General features: G+C 53.2%; 1 protein-coding gene across 3 annotated transcripts; it reads left to right on the top strand.

The window, feature by feature from the left end:
* Positions 1-476: 476 nt before the first annotated feature.
* On the top strand, positions 477-10,673 carry Fes (feline sarcoma oncogene). 3 transcript variants are annotated; one of them, XR_003946388.1, is made up of 19 exons: positions 477-594; positions 1,088-1,309; positions 1,447-1,620; positions 4,144-4,240; positions 4,414-4,597; positions 5,025-5,162; positions 5,242-5,361; positions 5,498-5,620; positions 5,724-5,910; positions 6,000-6,118; positions 6,621-6,830; positions 7,144-7,266; positions 7,539-7,592; positions 8,104-8,222; positions 8,519-8,613; positions 8,697-8,820; positions 9,496-9,653; positions 9,767-9,889; positions 10,357-10,673. XR_003946388.1 is itself a non-coding variant. In NM_010194.2 (19 exons), exons 2-19 carry the CDS (start codon positions 1,097-1,099, stop codon positions 10,497-10,499), a joined length of 2,469 nt encoding a protein of 822 aa, NP_034324.2. In that variant the 5' UTR covers positions 485-594; positions 1,088-1,096; the 3' UTR covers positions 10,500-10,673. The 3 variants fall into 3 exon arrangements, 2 of the variants coding, with proteins under 2 accessions (NP_034324.2, XP_006540667.1); NM_010194.2 differs by having other exon boundaries at positions 485-594; positions 6,035-6,118; XM_006540604.4 differs by having other exon boundaries at positions 495-594; positions 984-1,309; positions 6,035-6,118.
* The last annotated feature ends 5,201 nt before the right edge of the window (positions 10,674-15,874 follow it).

Genomic DNA, 15,874 nt, shown 5'->3' with positions numbered 1-15,874 from the left:
TGCCTGAGAGAAAGGGTGCTACCGGAACCCGGGCCCGAGAAGCAGGCCTCTGCTTAGGATTTTGACTTGGAGATTTTATATGCAAATAGTGGCTGGCGCCTGAGGTCTCCTTAGGGAATCCAGAGGAGGGACAGGATTAGGCTTCCTTCCTCTATGTCCCCCTGGCACCCTAGCACGCTGTCAGGATTCACATTAGTCCACACACCCTGGGTGCCCCGGGGGTCCCAACACCCTGCCTGAGGCCTCACCTTGAGTCCATCCCCACTGCATTTTGGGTTCCTTCCCCCGCGTTCGCGGGACCCTGGAGAGTGCCTGGTTCACAGGCCACTCTTCGCATGGCCATTCTTTGCCGGCCTCCTCCTCCCTTCCGTTTCCGTGGCTGAGCTGTCGCTGTAGGCTGTGGCCCAGGGCACGCAGAGTGGGGAGCAGGATGGGGGGGTGGGCTGTGCTCTCTCTTCCCTATAGTGGACCCGCCCCGCGGCCTAGGGCAACTGAAACCACGGAGGAGGAAGCAGGAATCAGGAACTGGCCCGGCAGATTCTGGGCCTTAGTCGGTCCACCGCCACCTACCCCAGGAGCAGCTGCCCGAGAAAGGTAACTCCACCTTCGAGATCCAGGAGTTTATGTGGAACACGGGCAGGGCTGGGCACCGGAAAGGGGCCAGGCGGGTGTTCTGGGAACCTGAAACCTGATGGGGGTGGGGCTAGGATCTTGGGAAGAGCAGGAAAGCCCAGTGATAGGGTTTTTTTTCGGTGGCTCCCGGAGGCCGCAGTCCAGCACTGTTGAAGGCCCTGGGCAGGGCAGGAGTCGGTAACACCCAGGAATGGTGTGGGGGAAGGGTCCTGTTAGGGACCTCCAGTCTGGTTCCTGGAAACAGGACCACTGGCTCTGAAATCTAGTCTAGTACATCGGAAGCAGAAGGGCCAGCCCCAGTCCAGGCTGCTCTCTGCACCTCTTGGTATTTTTTTTTTTTTTCTAAGCAGAACCCCACCCATGTCCCGCCCGCAGCCCTCTTCGACCGTAGCCTCATCTTCCATCACCAGCCGCTTCTTTTGTCTCCACTGAATGACCCGGTTTCTGTCCCCAGGACACCATTATGGGCTTCTCTTCAGAGCTGTGCAGCCCCCAGGGCCACGGGGCAGTGCAGCAGATGCAGGAAGCTGAGCTGCGCTTATTGGAGGGCATGAGGAAGTGGATGGCCCAGAGGGTCAAGAGTGACCGGGAATATGCAGGATTGCTTCACCACATGTCCTTGCAGGACAGCGGAGGCCAGAGCTGGAGCAGCGGCCCCGACAGCCCTGTCAGCCAGGTGAGCTTCCGTGAGCTCTCCCATTCACTTGCCCTCATCACCTCCCCGCTTAGAGGTGGGGTTGGAAAGGATGCAAACCCAGGCTTGCGGGCCATTGCCCTGTTCTTCCCATTTCCCTATCCCACAATGTGCTGTAGTCCTGGGCAGAGATAACAAGCCAGACCGAGAACTTGAGCCGGGTGCTGCGGCAGCATGCAGAAGATCTGAACTCGGGGCCCTTGAGCAAACTGAGCGTGCTGATCCGGGAGCGGCAGCACCTGAGAAAGACGTACAACGAGCAGTGGCAGCAGCTGCAGCAGGAGCTCACCAAGGTAGGCGGGCACCCAGAGGACGCTGTCGCAATAAGGTGCAGTTTTACACAAGAGTGCTTAGGGAAGCAGAAGTCACTGACCGCAGGCCCAGCTCCAGGATGGCCTGTGTGGCCTTGCCGCTGCAGCTTCCTCCTTTCCTCTCACAACTTTGGCTAACTTGCTACAGGGCCTGTTGAGCCACTGTGAGGGACTTGGGGGGGGGGGGCAAGTGTGCTTAGAGTGGACCCCGCCAGGGCCCCAGAGGCCGAATCCTGCCCTGGTCTGAGTCCCAGCAGCTCTTCAGCTACAGGCTGGGTTACAGGCAGCTGCTTTGTCTCTGGGTGCCTCTCTCCCCAATTCACTCACTGGTCAATCTCCCAGTACCACACCCCTCATTGCCACAGAGCTGGGTCCTACCATGGACCCACAGCGCCCTCTTGTGGTCCGCCTTCCCAGACTTTCCTAACTCAATTCTAGTTAAGGGTTTCATGCTCATTTGTCCTCCCATCGTTTGGGATCCTATGTTTCAGCGAAAGAATGGAGTAATTCCTGCAGAACTCTATGACCTACATGCTCGAAATATATACTAGCTGGCTCTTTAAGACTTTCCAAGTTGCCAGGCAGTGGTGGTGAACGCCTTTAATCCTACCACTTGGGAGGCAGAGGCAAACTGATCTCCAAGTTAGAGGCCAGCCTAGTCTGCAGAGTGAGTTCCAGGACAGCCAGAGCTACACAGAGAAACCCTGTCTCAAAAACATACCCCCCCCAAAAAAAAAGACTGGCAAAGTCTATGGATTCAATCAGTTACAGATGGGGAACCTGAGATTCAAAGAAGCCAAATGAAGCTTGCACATTTTGTCCCAGCATCCAAGCAAGAGAACTGGGCTGAGCATTCCAGTCTTGGGCCACCACCCGCTGTTCCTACTACCAGGAACATACTGTGCAGGGCTCTGAGCAAAATAAAAATGTTGGAAGTTAAGGTAAAAGACAAGTGTATGGTGGTCTATAATCCTTGCACTCAATCAATAGAGGCAGGAGGATTGCCATAGGTTGCAGACTGTCTTGGGCTATAGAGCAGGGGAACTTGCCCAGAACAAAACAAAACAAAACAAAACAAAACAAAACAAAACAAAACAAAAAGCTAGCGAGGCGGCTCGGTGTGTGAAGGTTGATTTACTGCCTTGCCTGACAACCCGAGTTTGGTCCCTGGGACTCACAGTAAGGAGAGACCCAGCTCCTGCACCTTGTCTTCTGACACTTCTACATGTGCACCATAGCACACACACACTCACACACACTCTCTCTCACACACACACATACACACACTCACACACACACTCTCACACACACTCACACACACTCTCACTCACACACTCACACACACACACACACACTCTCACTCACACACACTCTCTCTCACACACACACATACACACACTCACACACACACTCTCACACACACACTCACACACACACTCTCACTCACACACACACACATACACACACTCTCTCTCACACACACACATACACACACTCACACACACTCTCTCACACACACTCACACACACACACACACTCTCACTCACATACACACACTCACACTCACACACACACACACACACACACAAGCATGATTTTGTAGGGCTTAGTGTTAAGAATGTTTACTCTTTTTTAGAGGATCAGAATTCAGATCCCAATACCTACACCAAACAAAGCTTACAAATACCTATGACTTTAGCTCCCAGAGATCTGACAGCCTCTTCTGGCTTTGGTGGGCATGCCTTCCTGTACATACATACAACCACATATACATAAATGGAACAAAATTTTAAAATAAAATAGTAACTCAGTGTGAACTTGAGTGTCGTGGCTCATGTGTGTAATCCCAGCATTCCAGAGATAGGACTGTGACAAATTTGAGGCCAGCCTGGGCTACAGAATGGGTCCTGGGTAAGCCTGGAATAGTCTTGAGGTAGTGAGGCCCTACCTCAAAAAAAAAAAATTATGAGAAGGAAAAGAATTTCAATATGATAACCAAGCCTAAGGAGGTTTTTTTTGGGGGGGGGGGGTTCAAGACAGGGTTTCTCTGTATAGCCCTGGCTGTCCTGGAACTCACTTTGTAGACCAGGCTGGTCTCAAACTCAGAAATCTGCTTGCCTCTGTCTCCCGAGTACTGGGATTAAAGGCGTGCACCACCACCACCCTTCCGCATCATGAATACATTTCAAAGGCAGAAAACCAGGGACTGGGCGATGGCTCAGGGGCCCGGCGGAATTTTTTTTTTTTTTTGACTATAGGGTCATATGAATCTACATATCTGCCACCAGGAAGGATAGTAGGAGCCTGTCCCGAATTCTTTCCTGCCTCCTTCAGCAGCTCCTCTGACCCTGACCTTAGCAGCCCCCTTCCCCACAAGTCTCCAGACTCCCTGGGAAGGATGAGTTCCTCTAACCTGACAGCCTGGGCGGCAGGACCTTGCCTCAGATGTGATTGCCCCAGGCGTAAGGGTCTGCCTCCGCGCCCTGACCTCCCTTTTCCTTCCAGACCCACAGCCAGGACATTGAGAAGCTGAAGACTCAGTACCGGACCCTGGTACGAGATAGCACCCAGGCCAGGCGCAAGTACCAGGAAGCCAGCAAAGGTTCGCTCTTCTTCCTGGCAGGGAGAAAACCCAGTCTAGTAGACCTATAGCTAGTGCCCAGGGAGTGGGGGCTGCTCCTTAGGCCTCTGGGATACCAACCCCATGCCCTGAGCATGGGTATATGCGCGCCCACTCCCACTCTCCCTCCCTCCCTCTCACCTCTCACCTGGCAGACAAGGATCGAGACAAGGCCAAAGACAAGTATGTCCGGAGCCTGTGGAAGCTCTTTGCCCACCACAACCGCTACGTCCTGGGTGTGAGGGCCGCACAGCTGCACCACCACCACCACCACCGGTTCATGCTGCCTGGCCTGCTGCAGTCACTGCAGGATTTGCACGAGGAGATGGCGGGCATTCTGTAAGCGCAGTCCCGGTGCTGTCTAACCAACAGTAGAACAGAAGGCTGGAACTGGGCAGTGGGGGAGGGGTGGCGGTGCTAAGCCTTGGGGAGACAGGGTTTGGGGGTCAGCAGCACATTACTGCCTTATACATTTATTGGGGACCTAGTTCCAGAGTACTTCCTGTGTACCAGGCCCTACCCACAGAATCTCAGTGGTTCTGTTACCACTGCCAGTATACCTACTATCCTATCAGGAAGCAGAAGGCCAGGGCGGCCTTAAATGATTTATTTGCCTAAAGTTACTCACTTGCATATGAGCTAAGGTGTGTGTGGGGGGGGGTCACCCTAGAATTGTTCCGGAAGTGTTGCCCTAGGCTGAGCTAGCCTTCTTGCCTAGCCTGAGGTCCTCTGACTCAGTGGCTCTATGGGGTGGGGGGCAATGCAGGAAGGACATCCTGCAGGAATACCTGGAGATTAGCAGTCTGGTGCAGGACGATGTGGCATCCATTCACCGTGAGCTGGCTGCAGCTGCTGCTCGGATCCAGCCTGAGTTTGAGTACCTAGGCTTCCTGCGACAATATGGGTGAGCTGGTCCTTATCCTTGAGCCTCCTGAGCGCCAGGACTTCTGACGGATTCACTGAAGGACCTTGTCCACCCACAGATCCACCCCTGATGTGCCACCTTGTGTCACTTTTGATGAGTCGCTTCTTGAAGACGGGGAACAGCTGGAGCCAGGGGAGCTGCAGCTGAACGAGTTGACCTTGGAGAGCGTGCAACACACGTGTGTACTCCTCTGTCACGCTACCCACGTGTGGGTGTGGGCAGGGAGCCCTTGGCCAGGTGGCCAGGCTAGGTTGGCTCTGTTGGGGTGCATGTGGTGGGGGCCCAGCTTTCATTCTCCTGCCCTTGGGGTACAGGCTGACTTCTGTGACAGATGAACTGGCTGTGGCCACCAAAGAGGTGCTGAGCCGGCAGGAGATGGTCAGTCAGCTGCAGCGTGAGCTCCAAAGTGAGGAACAGAACACCCACCCCCGGGAACGGTGAGCAGGCCCCACGGGCAGCAGCCTCCTGACTCCCGCCCGCCCCTCTGCTGGTGCCGCAAGCTTCAGACCCACCCTCTCTCTGCCCTGCTCCTGCCTGCAGGGTGCAGCTTCTGAGCAAGAGGCAGATGCTGCAAGAGGCAATACAAGGGTTGCAGATAGCACTGTGCAGCCAGGACAAGCTTCAGGCCCAGCAGGAACTTCTGCAGAGCAAGATGGAGCAGCTCGGCACGGGCGAGCCCCCAGCCGTGCCGCTCCTTCAGGATGACCGCCATTCCACCTCCTCCACGGTGAGATGCGCCCTACCACGACGATGCCCTCCCCTGCCAGCCTGCTTGCAGGGGCTGTGCTCCTCATTTTTGCCCTCCCCCTCCCTAAGCCTGGCCACTCGCTGACGTCTGTCCCTGGCCTCAGGAGCAGGAGCGAGAGGGGGGAAGGACACCCACACTGGAGATCCTTAAAAGCCACTTCTCCGGAATCTTCCGCCCCAAGTTCTCTGTGAGTAGTACCAAGGCTGGGCCTCTACCTCTGCCCATCTAGTTAGGCCAGGCCAGGAGCCTCAGATAAGCTCCTTAGACCTCCACACCTGCATAGAAGGACCTGCCTGCCTAGACGGCTTTCACTGGGGCGGGGGTGAGGGTGAGGGGATGGGGGTTGTCAGGGGACATCCTTTCCTTCCTTGGGGTTCCAGGCTGCAGATACCTCTGAGCCCTACCAGCCCCCATGTTCTCTCCTCGCCATCCCTGTATGCTGCAGAGCTACTCCACTCCTCTGCCCGCTCTGGGAGTGACAGAGGGGCCCGTGGTTCAGAGGAGAAAAGTACTAACTTGGTTGGGATCTGCTAGCCTAAGCTTCCCATTCTGGTTGTGCTCAGAGCGAGCTTGAGCCAGGCCAGCCGCTCTAGTGTCGCTGTAAGGAGAAGAGCATATGAGAAACCCCACGCTGGCCCAGGGTTCTCCCGCTCTGAGCCAGTCCAGTGACTCCTGCGTGCTCCTCCCAGATCCCTCCACCACTGCAGCTCGTGCCGGAGGTGCAGAAGCCTCTCTATGAGCAGCTGTGGTACCACGGGGCTATCCCTCGGGCAGAGGTAGCTGAGCTGCTAACACACTCCGGGGACTTCCTGGTTCGGGAGAGCCAGGGCAAGCAGGAGTATGTACTGTCTGTGATGTGGGATGGCCAGCCCCGACATTTCATCATCCAGTCCTCAGATGTGAGTGGGCTGGGAAGCTGACCCTATTCCTTCCGTCTTCCCCCTCTCTAGGGAAATGGTCTAGAGCTCCGTGACCTTGAATATAGGGAGTAGCCGTCCCTGCTTTAGGTGCCTCCTTCTCTAACTCAGTTGGAGTCAGAGAAGGTAGCAAGAGTGTCACCCATGTGTCCTAGGTAGTCCCTGCCCCCTCCTCCCCTCCCCCTCCCCCTCCCCTCTGTTGCTCTTTTCGTCCTCTCCCAGACCTCAGGCCCCCTCACCAAGGGAAGCCGCTGACCTCATGCCCCCCCCAACACCTGCAATCCCTGCCTCACAGAACCTGTACCGGCTGGAAGGGGATGGCTTCCCCAGCATACCTCTGCTCATCACTCACCTGCTGTCCTCCCAGCAACCCCTTACAAAGAAGAGTGGTGTTGTCCTGTTCAGGGCGGTGCCCAAGGTGAGCCTGTGGACAGCCTGGCCCATGCTGAGCTTGGGAATCACAGACGCTCAGAGTGTGAGCGTTACCCCACAATGTGGCCAGCCTCCTCCTCGGCGGGGGATGCCTTCCTACCCATGGGCCATAGATATCAGCCTGATCCCCAGATTATTTCAGTGTCTGGATATGACCAATCGGCCACTGTGACACACTGAGTCAGCTCCGTAGTGTCCTACACGGGGTCCAGCACCCTTCTGTTTGCAGACTTCTAACTCCCTCACTTCTCTCCTCAGGACAAGTGGGTTCTGAAGCACGAGGACCTGGTGCTGGGAGAGCAGATCGGAAGGGTAAGTGCAGCCCACGGCCCAGGGACTCGCCAGCCTTCTGGGCTCTACCTGTGACTTTCCTCACCAGCTTCGTCCAGGCCCCTCACCCCGTCCCACCTCGGGTTCCACCTCCAGAGTCCTAGAGGGTCTCCCTGACCCAATGAGATCCCAGCTCATACCCCCTGATTCCTTTCTCGGAAAATAGCGACTACCAACCCCTAGGCTGGCATCTTGCTCTAGCTCCAGCCCTGCTCTGGGGTGTCTTGCCAAGCTCCTCTGTTAATGTAAAATGCCAGCCACTTTCCAATCAGAATGCTTTCCCAACCCAAAGAAAAGTGATTTCTGGATTTCCCATGTCACTTCTTAGAGGAGGTGGCACAGGTAACTTTTATATCTCTACAAGGGGGAGTCTTCATAGAGAGCCAGGGTGACAAATCAGCATGGACAATTGGGGACAAGATGGCCTGTCCTCTTGAGGTGAGAAAGGGCAGCAGTACCAGGAAGTTGTGGTAGGAATCCAGGACTATTGCAGGGGAACTTCGGAGAGGTGTTTAGTGGCCGCCTTCGTGCAGACAATACCCCGGTGGCTGTGAAGTCTTGCCGAGAGACACTCCCACCTGACCTCAAGGCCAAGTTTCTGCAAGAAGCAAGGTGGGTCATCAAATGAGTGAGGCTCGAGGTCCCTTGTGTGAGAGGTGTCCTCTGTGTACTGCCTGGCATTTAGTTCTCCCAGTCGTCTCATACCCGAGTAATACCCATAATGCAAAGAGGTACTAGCCAGGGCCCCCACCTGCAGTCACGTGTCCAAGGCTGCAGGCATTCGCGGCCACTCTTCTTTCCCTTAGCTTTCTGTCTTCTCTGAGGCTCCTTTTCAGAGGGGGGTGGAGGGCAGATGTAGAAGGCTGTGAGCACAGATTGCATGTAGCCTAAGCAGCAGTGCTCCCCAGGATCCTGAAACAGTACAACCACCCCAACATTGTGCGTCTCATCGGGGTCTGCACACAGAAACAGCCGATCTACATCGTCATGGAGCTCGTTCAAGGTGAGCAGAGGTGCTGGTCTCCAAGGTGAGGGCTCAGCTTGCCTGGTGTCGCCCACGAGGCTCAAGGCTGCTCTCACCTCTAGGGGGCGACTTTCTCACCTTCCTGCGGACAGAGGGAGCCCGCCTGCGGGTGAAGACTCTGCTGCAGATGGTAGGGGACGCAGCTGCTGGCATGGAATACTTGGAAAGCAAGTGTTGTATCCACAGGTGAGTGGGAGGCAGGCCCTGATGCAGGCTTTGGGAGACCCCATCACGGTGGCTCCCCCTGGGCTGGTTTTTAGTGCTTTGTGTGTGAGAGTCCCACCGTGTTTCTGTACATATGCACATACGTGTCCATCTGTGTGGAAGCCAGAGGTCAGTTAGGTGTCTTTTTGTTGTTGTTTTTGTTTGTTTGTTTGTTTGTTTGTTTTGTTTTAGATTTATTTATTTTATGTACTTGAGTACACTGTAGTGTCTTCAGACACACCAGAAGAGGGCATCAGATCCTGTTACAGATGGTTGTGAGCCACCTTGTGGTTGCTGCGAATTGAACTCAGGATCTTTGGAAGAGCAGTCAGTGAACCATCTCTCCAGCCCAATGTTAGGTGTCTTGATCTTTATCGCTTTAATTTTGGAAGCAGTCTCTCACTAAACCTTGGTGAAGCTGGCTGGCCAGCGAATCCTTCAATGCCCCAGTGCTGGGGTAACAGATGAGCATTGCCAATTTTTTCTGTGAGAGCTAGGGATCTGAACTTAGGTCCTCATGTCTGCTAGCAGACACTTTACAAACTGCAACACCTCCTAAGCCCTAAAGAACAGCTATATTGTTGGTTGTCTAGAGTGCTTGACCCAGCTGGGCAAGCAACACTGGTTGAAGACCAACTTCTGCCCTGCTTCACCCAGGGACCTGGCTGCTCGGAACTGCCTGGTGACAGAGAAGAATGTCCTGAAGATCAGCGACTTTGGGATGTCCCGCGAAGAAGCTGATGGGATCTATGCCGCCTCAGCGGGCCTCAGACAAGTCCCTGTTAAGTGGACTGCCCCTGAGGCCCTTAACTACGGTACCAGATTCTCACCCATTCTGGGCGGCAAAGCTGATGACTGAGCATGGGTGGCCTCTGGGCCCTTGGATGTGGACAGTCTCCCTATGTATACTGCCTTGCTTCCTCTGCAGGACGCTACTCCTCAGAGAGTGATGTGTGGAGCTTTGGCATTTTGCTGTGGGAGACCTTCAGCCTGGGGGCCTCACCCTATCCCAACCTCACCAATCAGCAGACACGGGAGTTTGTAGAAAAGGGTAAGGCCACAGATTTATGATGGTACCTCAGGACCAAGCTCCTAAGATGTTCCCACCAAACTCTTTCTTCTCAAAGCCTACTGGGGCAAAATAAGAAAAGTCTGTAGCTACCACAGGCGACAAGCCTGTCTACACATGGTGGGTTAGAGATTAGAGCCTAGGCCTCTGTTTTTTTGGGTTCTTAGTAGACAAGAGTGGTTCTTTTTTTTAAAAGATGTATTTATTATTATATCTAAGTACACTGTAGTTGTCTTCAGGTGCACCAGAAGAGGGCGTCAGATCTCATTATGGATGGTTGTGAGCCACCGTGTGGTTGCTAGGATTTAACTCAGGACCTTTGGAAGAGCAGTCGGTGCTCTTAACCACTGAGCCATCTCTCCAGCCCCCAAGAGTGGTTCCTTAAGGGCAGTGAATCGGAAGGAATCTGATCCCTTCTCATACTTGGCACATTGCACCTGTCCTCCTAGGGCATCGTCTGCCTTGCCCAGAGCTGTGCCCTGATGCGGTCTTCAGGCTCATGGAGCAGTGCTGGGCCTATGAGCCTGGGCAGAGACCTAGTTTCAGCATCATCTGCCAGGAGCTCCACAGTATCCGCAAGCGGCATCGGTGAGACCCGGAGGCGAGCGTGTACCTCCTCAGCAGTTCCCACTCACTGCTGGACAGCTCCAAGACCAGGGTTCCAACCACCAGCAACAGGGCTTCCGGCAGGGTGCGGCTCTCCATCCTTCTTCCTGCCCAAATTCCTCTCTTAGGCAGAAAAATAAAACAAGTTGTGTTCATCGGGTGATATTGACATGTGTGCTCCTCTGGAGGCCAAGGGGCCAGTTCTTAGGAGAAGGTGGACATCCGGTAGAGCTGACATGATTTGGTTTAATATGGACAGGAGCCAGGAAGTGCAAGGTGCTATACAAGCTTTGGCCAGATGGTGGCGCAGTTCCCTAGAACAGAATCACAGCGCAAAGCTGCTCAGGTAAATTGTAAAGATGTTGCCTTCCTGGAACCTGTGGAGATAAAAAGTAGGTTGATGTACAGGCTGGCAACTGAGATGTAAAAGTCATGGGTCTGTGAAAAATAGAGAATAGTCACACAGTCACAGAAAGTTCAGGGGATGAGCACACAGGTAAAGTAAGGCTTCCCCACAAAGAAGACATTCAAGGTGAGAACTCAAGATAAATGTGAGCAAGGCTGAGGGCTAACCCAGGACTTTCGAGGTCCCACAAGTCCTGCGGAAACCCCTGTCATCTGAAACAGTCTTTGGAAACAGGCAATGTCAGGAACATAGCAGCATGGCGCTAACACACCAACAAACACACCACAAACACTGGGAGTGGCTTATAAGACAAATTAATGAGGACCACAAAATACCCTGTAACCATACACACACCCCCACCTCCCCCCTACCCCACCAGACTCAGACAACACACACACACACACACACACACACACACACACACAGGCTCATGCACGGACACATGCATGCATATTCTTGGTCAGGCAAAGTGGTTCATGCCTGTGTGGTTTATAAAAGCCTTTACAGAGAGAGGCTGGGCATGCAGCCTGGTTGATGGGTTGCTTGCTGAGGTTCTGTTTCATTATCAGGATCACATACAAATTCCTAGTACTTGGGAGGTAGGGGTGAGGGAGTTCTCTGTGAGTTCAAGTGCAGCCTCTGCTACATAAAGAATGTGGGGTCAGGCTGGGTAACAGGAGACTGTCTCAGATGATGGTGATGATGGTGATGATGGTGATAGGCTCTAGGGGTCAGGAAACACAGGAGAGCCACTGCTAAGGGACAAGGCAATCGGATGCCTTTAATCCCAGCACTTAGAAGGCAGAGGCAGGTAGCTCTCCGTGAGTTCAAGGCCAGACTGCTCTACAAGAGAGTTCCAGGACAGCCAGGGTAGACCAGGCTGGCTTTGAACTCATAGGGATGAGCCTGCCTCTACTTCCTGAGTACTGGGATTAAAGGTTTGCATCACTACTCTGGACTGAGACCCACTCTTACCAAGAGTGAGAAAGACCTGAGTGGACATGTTGGAAGCGCGCCTCACTGGACAGGCAGAGGAGGGTGCCGCTCTGACTGAGGAGGAAGAAAAGCCGCTCAGTTGCTGAGCAACCGGCCCCCATCCTCCAAGCCACTCGAGGCTGCAAACATGACATGGATATAAAGGAGAAAACTACAGAGAAATCCAGGGCTTGTAGCAGAGTCCTCACAAATGCGATTAAACAGCTCAATGAGATGACTTCTTGCCATCTGGTCCCGGGAGGGAGGCTACCGGTTCAGACCACTGTGAGCCAGCCTAGAATCACGATGGCCACCTCAGGTGCTCAGGTGATGAAATGGTCACTCTCCCCCCCACCCCACCCCCACACACTGCACATTTTATCTACTTCCTGGGCTGGGGAGGGAAAGGGATTTCTTCATGCCTTCTTAGGGATAATTTCGGGGAACCCATTTAGTTATTAGGTAATACATCTCGTAGGGTTGCACCCATGGCAAAAGTCAAGAGGCCTTTTGTAAAAGTCAAAAGCGTGTGTGCATATGGTGGCTTCAGAGGAGATCCAGCAGAAAAGCCACCCAGGGGACCCAGCTGTTCTACCAAGAGGTCATTAAAGTGAAATGTGACCCTACCCAAAAAGGCAGGGTTTCAGTTCTCATTGGGAGTGAAAGATAGAGATCTGGGCCACTGTTGACAGTTCCTTTGGGCAGACAGGTGGGCCACCCAGCAGCCATGCCCTCTCAGCTGTGGTGTGTTCTAAGAGACAAGGAACTGCCTGACATCACACTGTCACCACATCCTTCGCTCTCCATAGACAAGGGGCAAGGTTAGAGGCCTAGGTCTCTGGAGTGACTCCCGGGGAGGGGGCCAACCTTTACTTCCCAGGCCTAGCCAAGTGGCTGATATCAGAGAAGGAAGAGGAGGGCCTTTATGCAAGAGCTAATAGAAACGGGAGAGCTGATACTATCGCCTTTTATCAGCCCTGAGTGGCCAGTAAAAGAAATGACTCATGGCCTATGACACACACCAGTGGTTACGAACCACAGAATTCTTGGAACAGACTGGTATGCAAGGACATCCTGAGAGCCTTTCTTGGGCATGTCACTGCATTGAGACGAAGAACATCAGTTTGCCCGCATGACCGTAACAAGATGTCCTCAATACTACTGCTCCCTGAGTCCCCTGATATTGGCCCCAGGGGACAGGGTAACACAGAGAAGCCTGGGATCCTGTGATGGCTGATCCTCACTGTCACTTTGATTGGATGGTGGGTCACCTGAGAGACTGGTGAGGCTCACCTGAGGTATATGGGTGAGAGTGTTCCTGGGAGAAGTGGCTGAGGGAGGACCTACCCTGACCGAGGGGGACCACTATCCCACAGACTAGGGTTCCAGACCCTAAAACAGGACAAGAAAAAAGCCAACCCAGGTACAGTGGCTCATGTCTGTAATTCCAGCCACTGGGAGGTGGAGGCAGGAGGATCAGGAATTCACATGACAGGAAACCCTGTCTGAGAGAGAGAGAGAGAGAGAGAGAGGGAGGGAGGGAGGGAGGGAGAGAGAGAGAGAGAGAGAGAGAGAGAGAGAGAGAGAGAGAGAGAGAGAGAGAGAGGTTAAGCCCAGCAAGACACTGTCTCAGAATTACCAAACCCCAAACAAAACACCTCTAGCAAACTATCTGAAAGAGGCATTGGAGAGCATGCATCTACTTCACAAGCTTATTCTACGGCCGTGGCTCTCAACCTTCCCACTGCTGCGACCCTTTAGTGCAGCTCCTCATGTTGTGGTGACCCCAACCATAAAATTATCTCATTGCTGCTTTATAACTGCCATTCTGCTACTCTTATGAATTATAATACAAATATCTGATATGCAGGAGATCTGATAGGCAGCCTCATAGGGGCCAGGCCCACAGGCTGACAACTGCTGCCCTACAGTTACCCATCTATAAGCAGGGCCCCAACAAAAAAGTGCCCCTTTGGGCCAGCAAAGTGGATCAGTGAGGGAAGGTGTGTTCCACGAAGCCTGGTGACCTGAGTTGGATCCCTGGGACACACACGGTGGAAGGACAGCTGTAAGCTGTTCCTCTGGCCTCTGCTGGTGCTCCACCCTGAAACACACACAGGGGTGGGTGGATTTCTATGACTTTAAGGCTCGTCTGATCTGCATAGAGAGTTTCAGGCCAGCCAAAGTCTCAAACCCCAGAAAATTTAAAAGTGGAAACCAAAGCTAGAGAGATAGCTCAGCTTTCTAAGGGCTCTAAAGGCTCTGCCACTCTTACAGAGGGCCCGCGTGGCCGCTCATTTGAGATACTTGGGACATTGAGGCTCCTGGGAACCTGGACCTGGTTGGAGGACTGATCAAGCAAACCAAACAGCAGGCGGAGTGCAGCAAGCAACTGTGGCTGGAAGCCAGGGCTTGGATATTTTGCATAGAAAAGGGAACTTCAGGCAACAGGCAAAGAGGGGGCTTTGCGGCTTGGCTTGGCAAGCATCAATCGGAAAAGCACCTGCTACCCTTTTACTGACTTATGAGGAGACGCCGGTAGGCTGGCAGCCTGGTGCTGGTGCCACGAGTCTCACCTTGTGTAGGAAGAACCCCGTGGCCTGTAAGTGGAGCACGGGTCCGACAAGGCTAAGGAACCTTCCCATCAAAAGCGTGCGTGGAAGCCAATGGCCAACAGCAGCTGGGCAGAACTAATAGTGCTCTGCAAAAACCGAAGCTACTGTCACCTGGGATGTGGCAGGCCACCCGGGACTGACACGAGAAAACTCAAGACCACAACTGATACAAGGCCAAAGACACTCAGCCAATATTTCTGGACACTAACTGGACAGCCAAGTGGCCGAGAGATTCCCAGAAGATATGGTGTAGGCACTTAAACCCAGATAGTTCCGGTGGATAGACCACCTTGAGGGTAGACTGATTTTTTTTCTGTGTCTGACACAGCTGTCTGCATATGCACAGAAAACGGAAGCTCTGTTAAGCATTTGTTTTGTTTTGTTGAGATAGTTTTGCTGCAGAGCCCTAACTGGCCTGAAACTAATTATGTAGACTAAACTGGCTTTAAACGTGCAGATAAGAGGGAACATGGTGGCCTATACTTTTAATCCCAGTGCAGAGGCAGGCAGATCTCTAAGTAGAGTACAAGGCCTGCCTAGACTATAGAGAGAGTGCTAGGCTGGTCAGGGCTATGCAGAAAGACCCTGTCTCAAGACAAAACATAAAAGCAAAACACCACCACCAGTATCTAGGAAGAGTAGACCATCCTCTGCCTAAATATGCATCTGAAAACTGTTCTTAGCTGGATCCACAAGAAGCTGGATTGCAGGGGGATAGCACTATTGAAATCAGCTATGACAGAGTACTTGCTATTGCTGTATGGTGAGGCTGGACCACAAGTGTACTATGATTCTCTCCCAGGCCAGAGGAGGCCAGCAGACTGGAGAAAGACCCACCCCTCATCCCCATTTTGTAAAAGACTACACCTTACTGCCTTTTTATATCCCCCTTTTTTAAAAAAATTAAGTTTTTATTTATTTATATGAATACACTTTAGCTGTCTTCATGCACACTAGAAAAGGGTCTTGGATTCCATTACAGATGGTTGTGAGCCACCGTGTGGTTGCTGGAAATTGAACTGGGGACCTCTGGAAGAACAGCCAGTGCTCTAACCACTGAGCCACCTGTCCAGCTCCCCCACCCCTTTTTCCTGTTTCCGTAGCATGTAGGCTCTCTTCCTTCTTGGAGGCCACTGTAGTTACAAACTGCTTGATTCCTTCTCTCTCTCTCTCTCTCTCTCTCTCTCTCTCTCTCTCTCTCTCTCTCTCTCTCTCTGTGTGTGTGTGTGGTGTGTGTGTGTTTGCAGTCACTGTGGCACATATGTAGGAGATCAGAGGAGTCTTTCCTTCCACCACGTGGACTCTGAAGATCACACTCAGGTCATCAGGCTTGGTGGCATCTTTACCCACTGAGCCACCTCACTG

This window comes from Mus musculus, chromosome 7, assembly GCF_000001635.26.
Source record: "Mus musculus strain C57BL/6J chromosome 7, GRCm38.p6 C57BL/6J".
Taxonomy (NCBI): Eukaryota; Metazoa; Chordata; class Mammalia; order Rodentia; family Muridae; genus Mus; species Mus musculus.
The sequence above is the reverse complement of the archived record's forward strand: the minus strand, read 5'-3'. Positions and strand labels throughout refer to the sequence as shown.

What these genes read in the sequence shown, in the direction of transcription:
- Fes (NM_010194.2), top strand. Translation starts at nt 1,097, where the DNA reads ATGGGCTTCTCTTCAGAGCTGTGCAGCCCCCAGGGCCACGGGGCAGTG. An exon ending in GCCATTCCACCTCCTCCACG is followed by an intron (nt 5,911 to 6,034) that starts GTGAGATGCGCC and finishes CCCTGGCCTCAG; the next exon opens with GAGCAGGAGCGAGAGGGGGG. An exon ending in TGGGAGAGCAGATCGGAAGG is followed by an intron (nt 7,593 to 8,103) that starts GTAAGTGCAGCC and finishes GGACTATTGCAG; the next exon opens with GGGAACTTCGGAGAGGTGTT.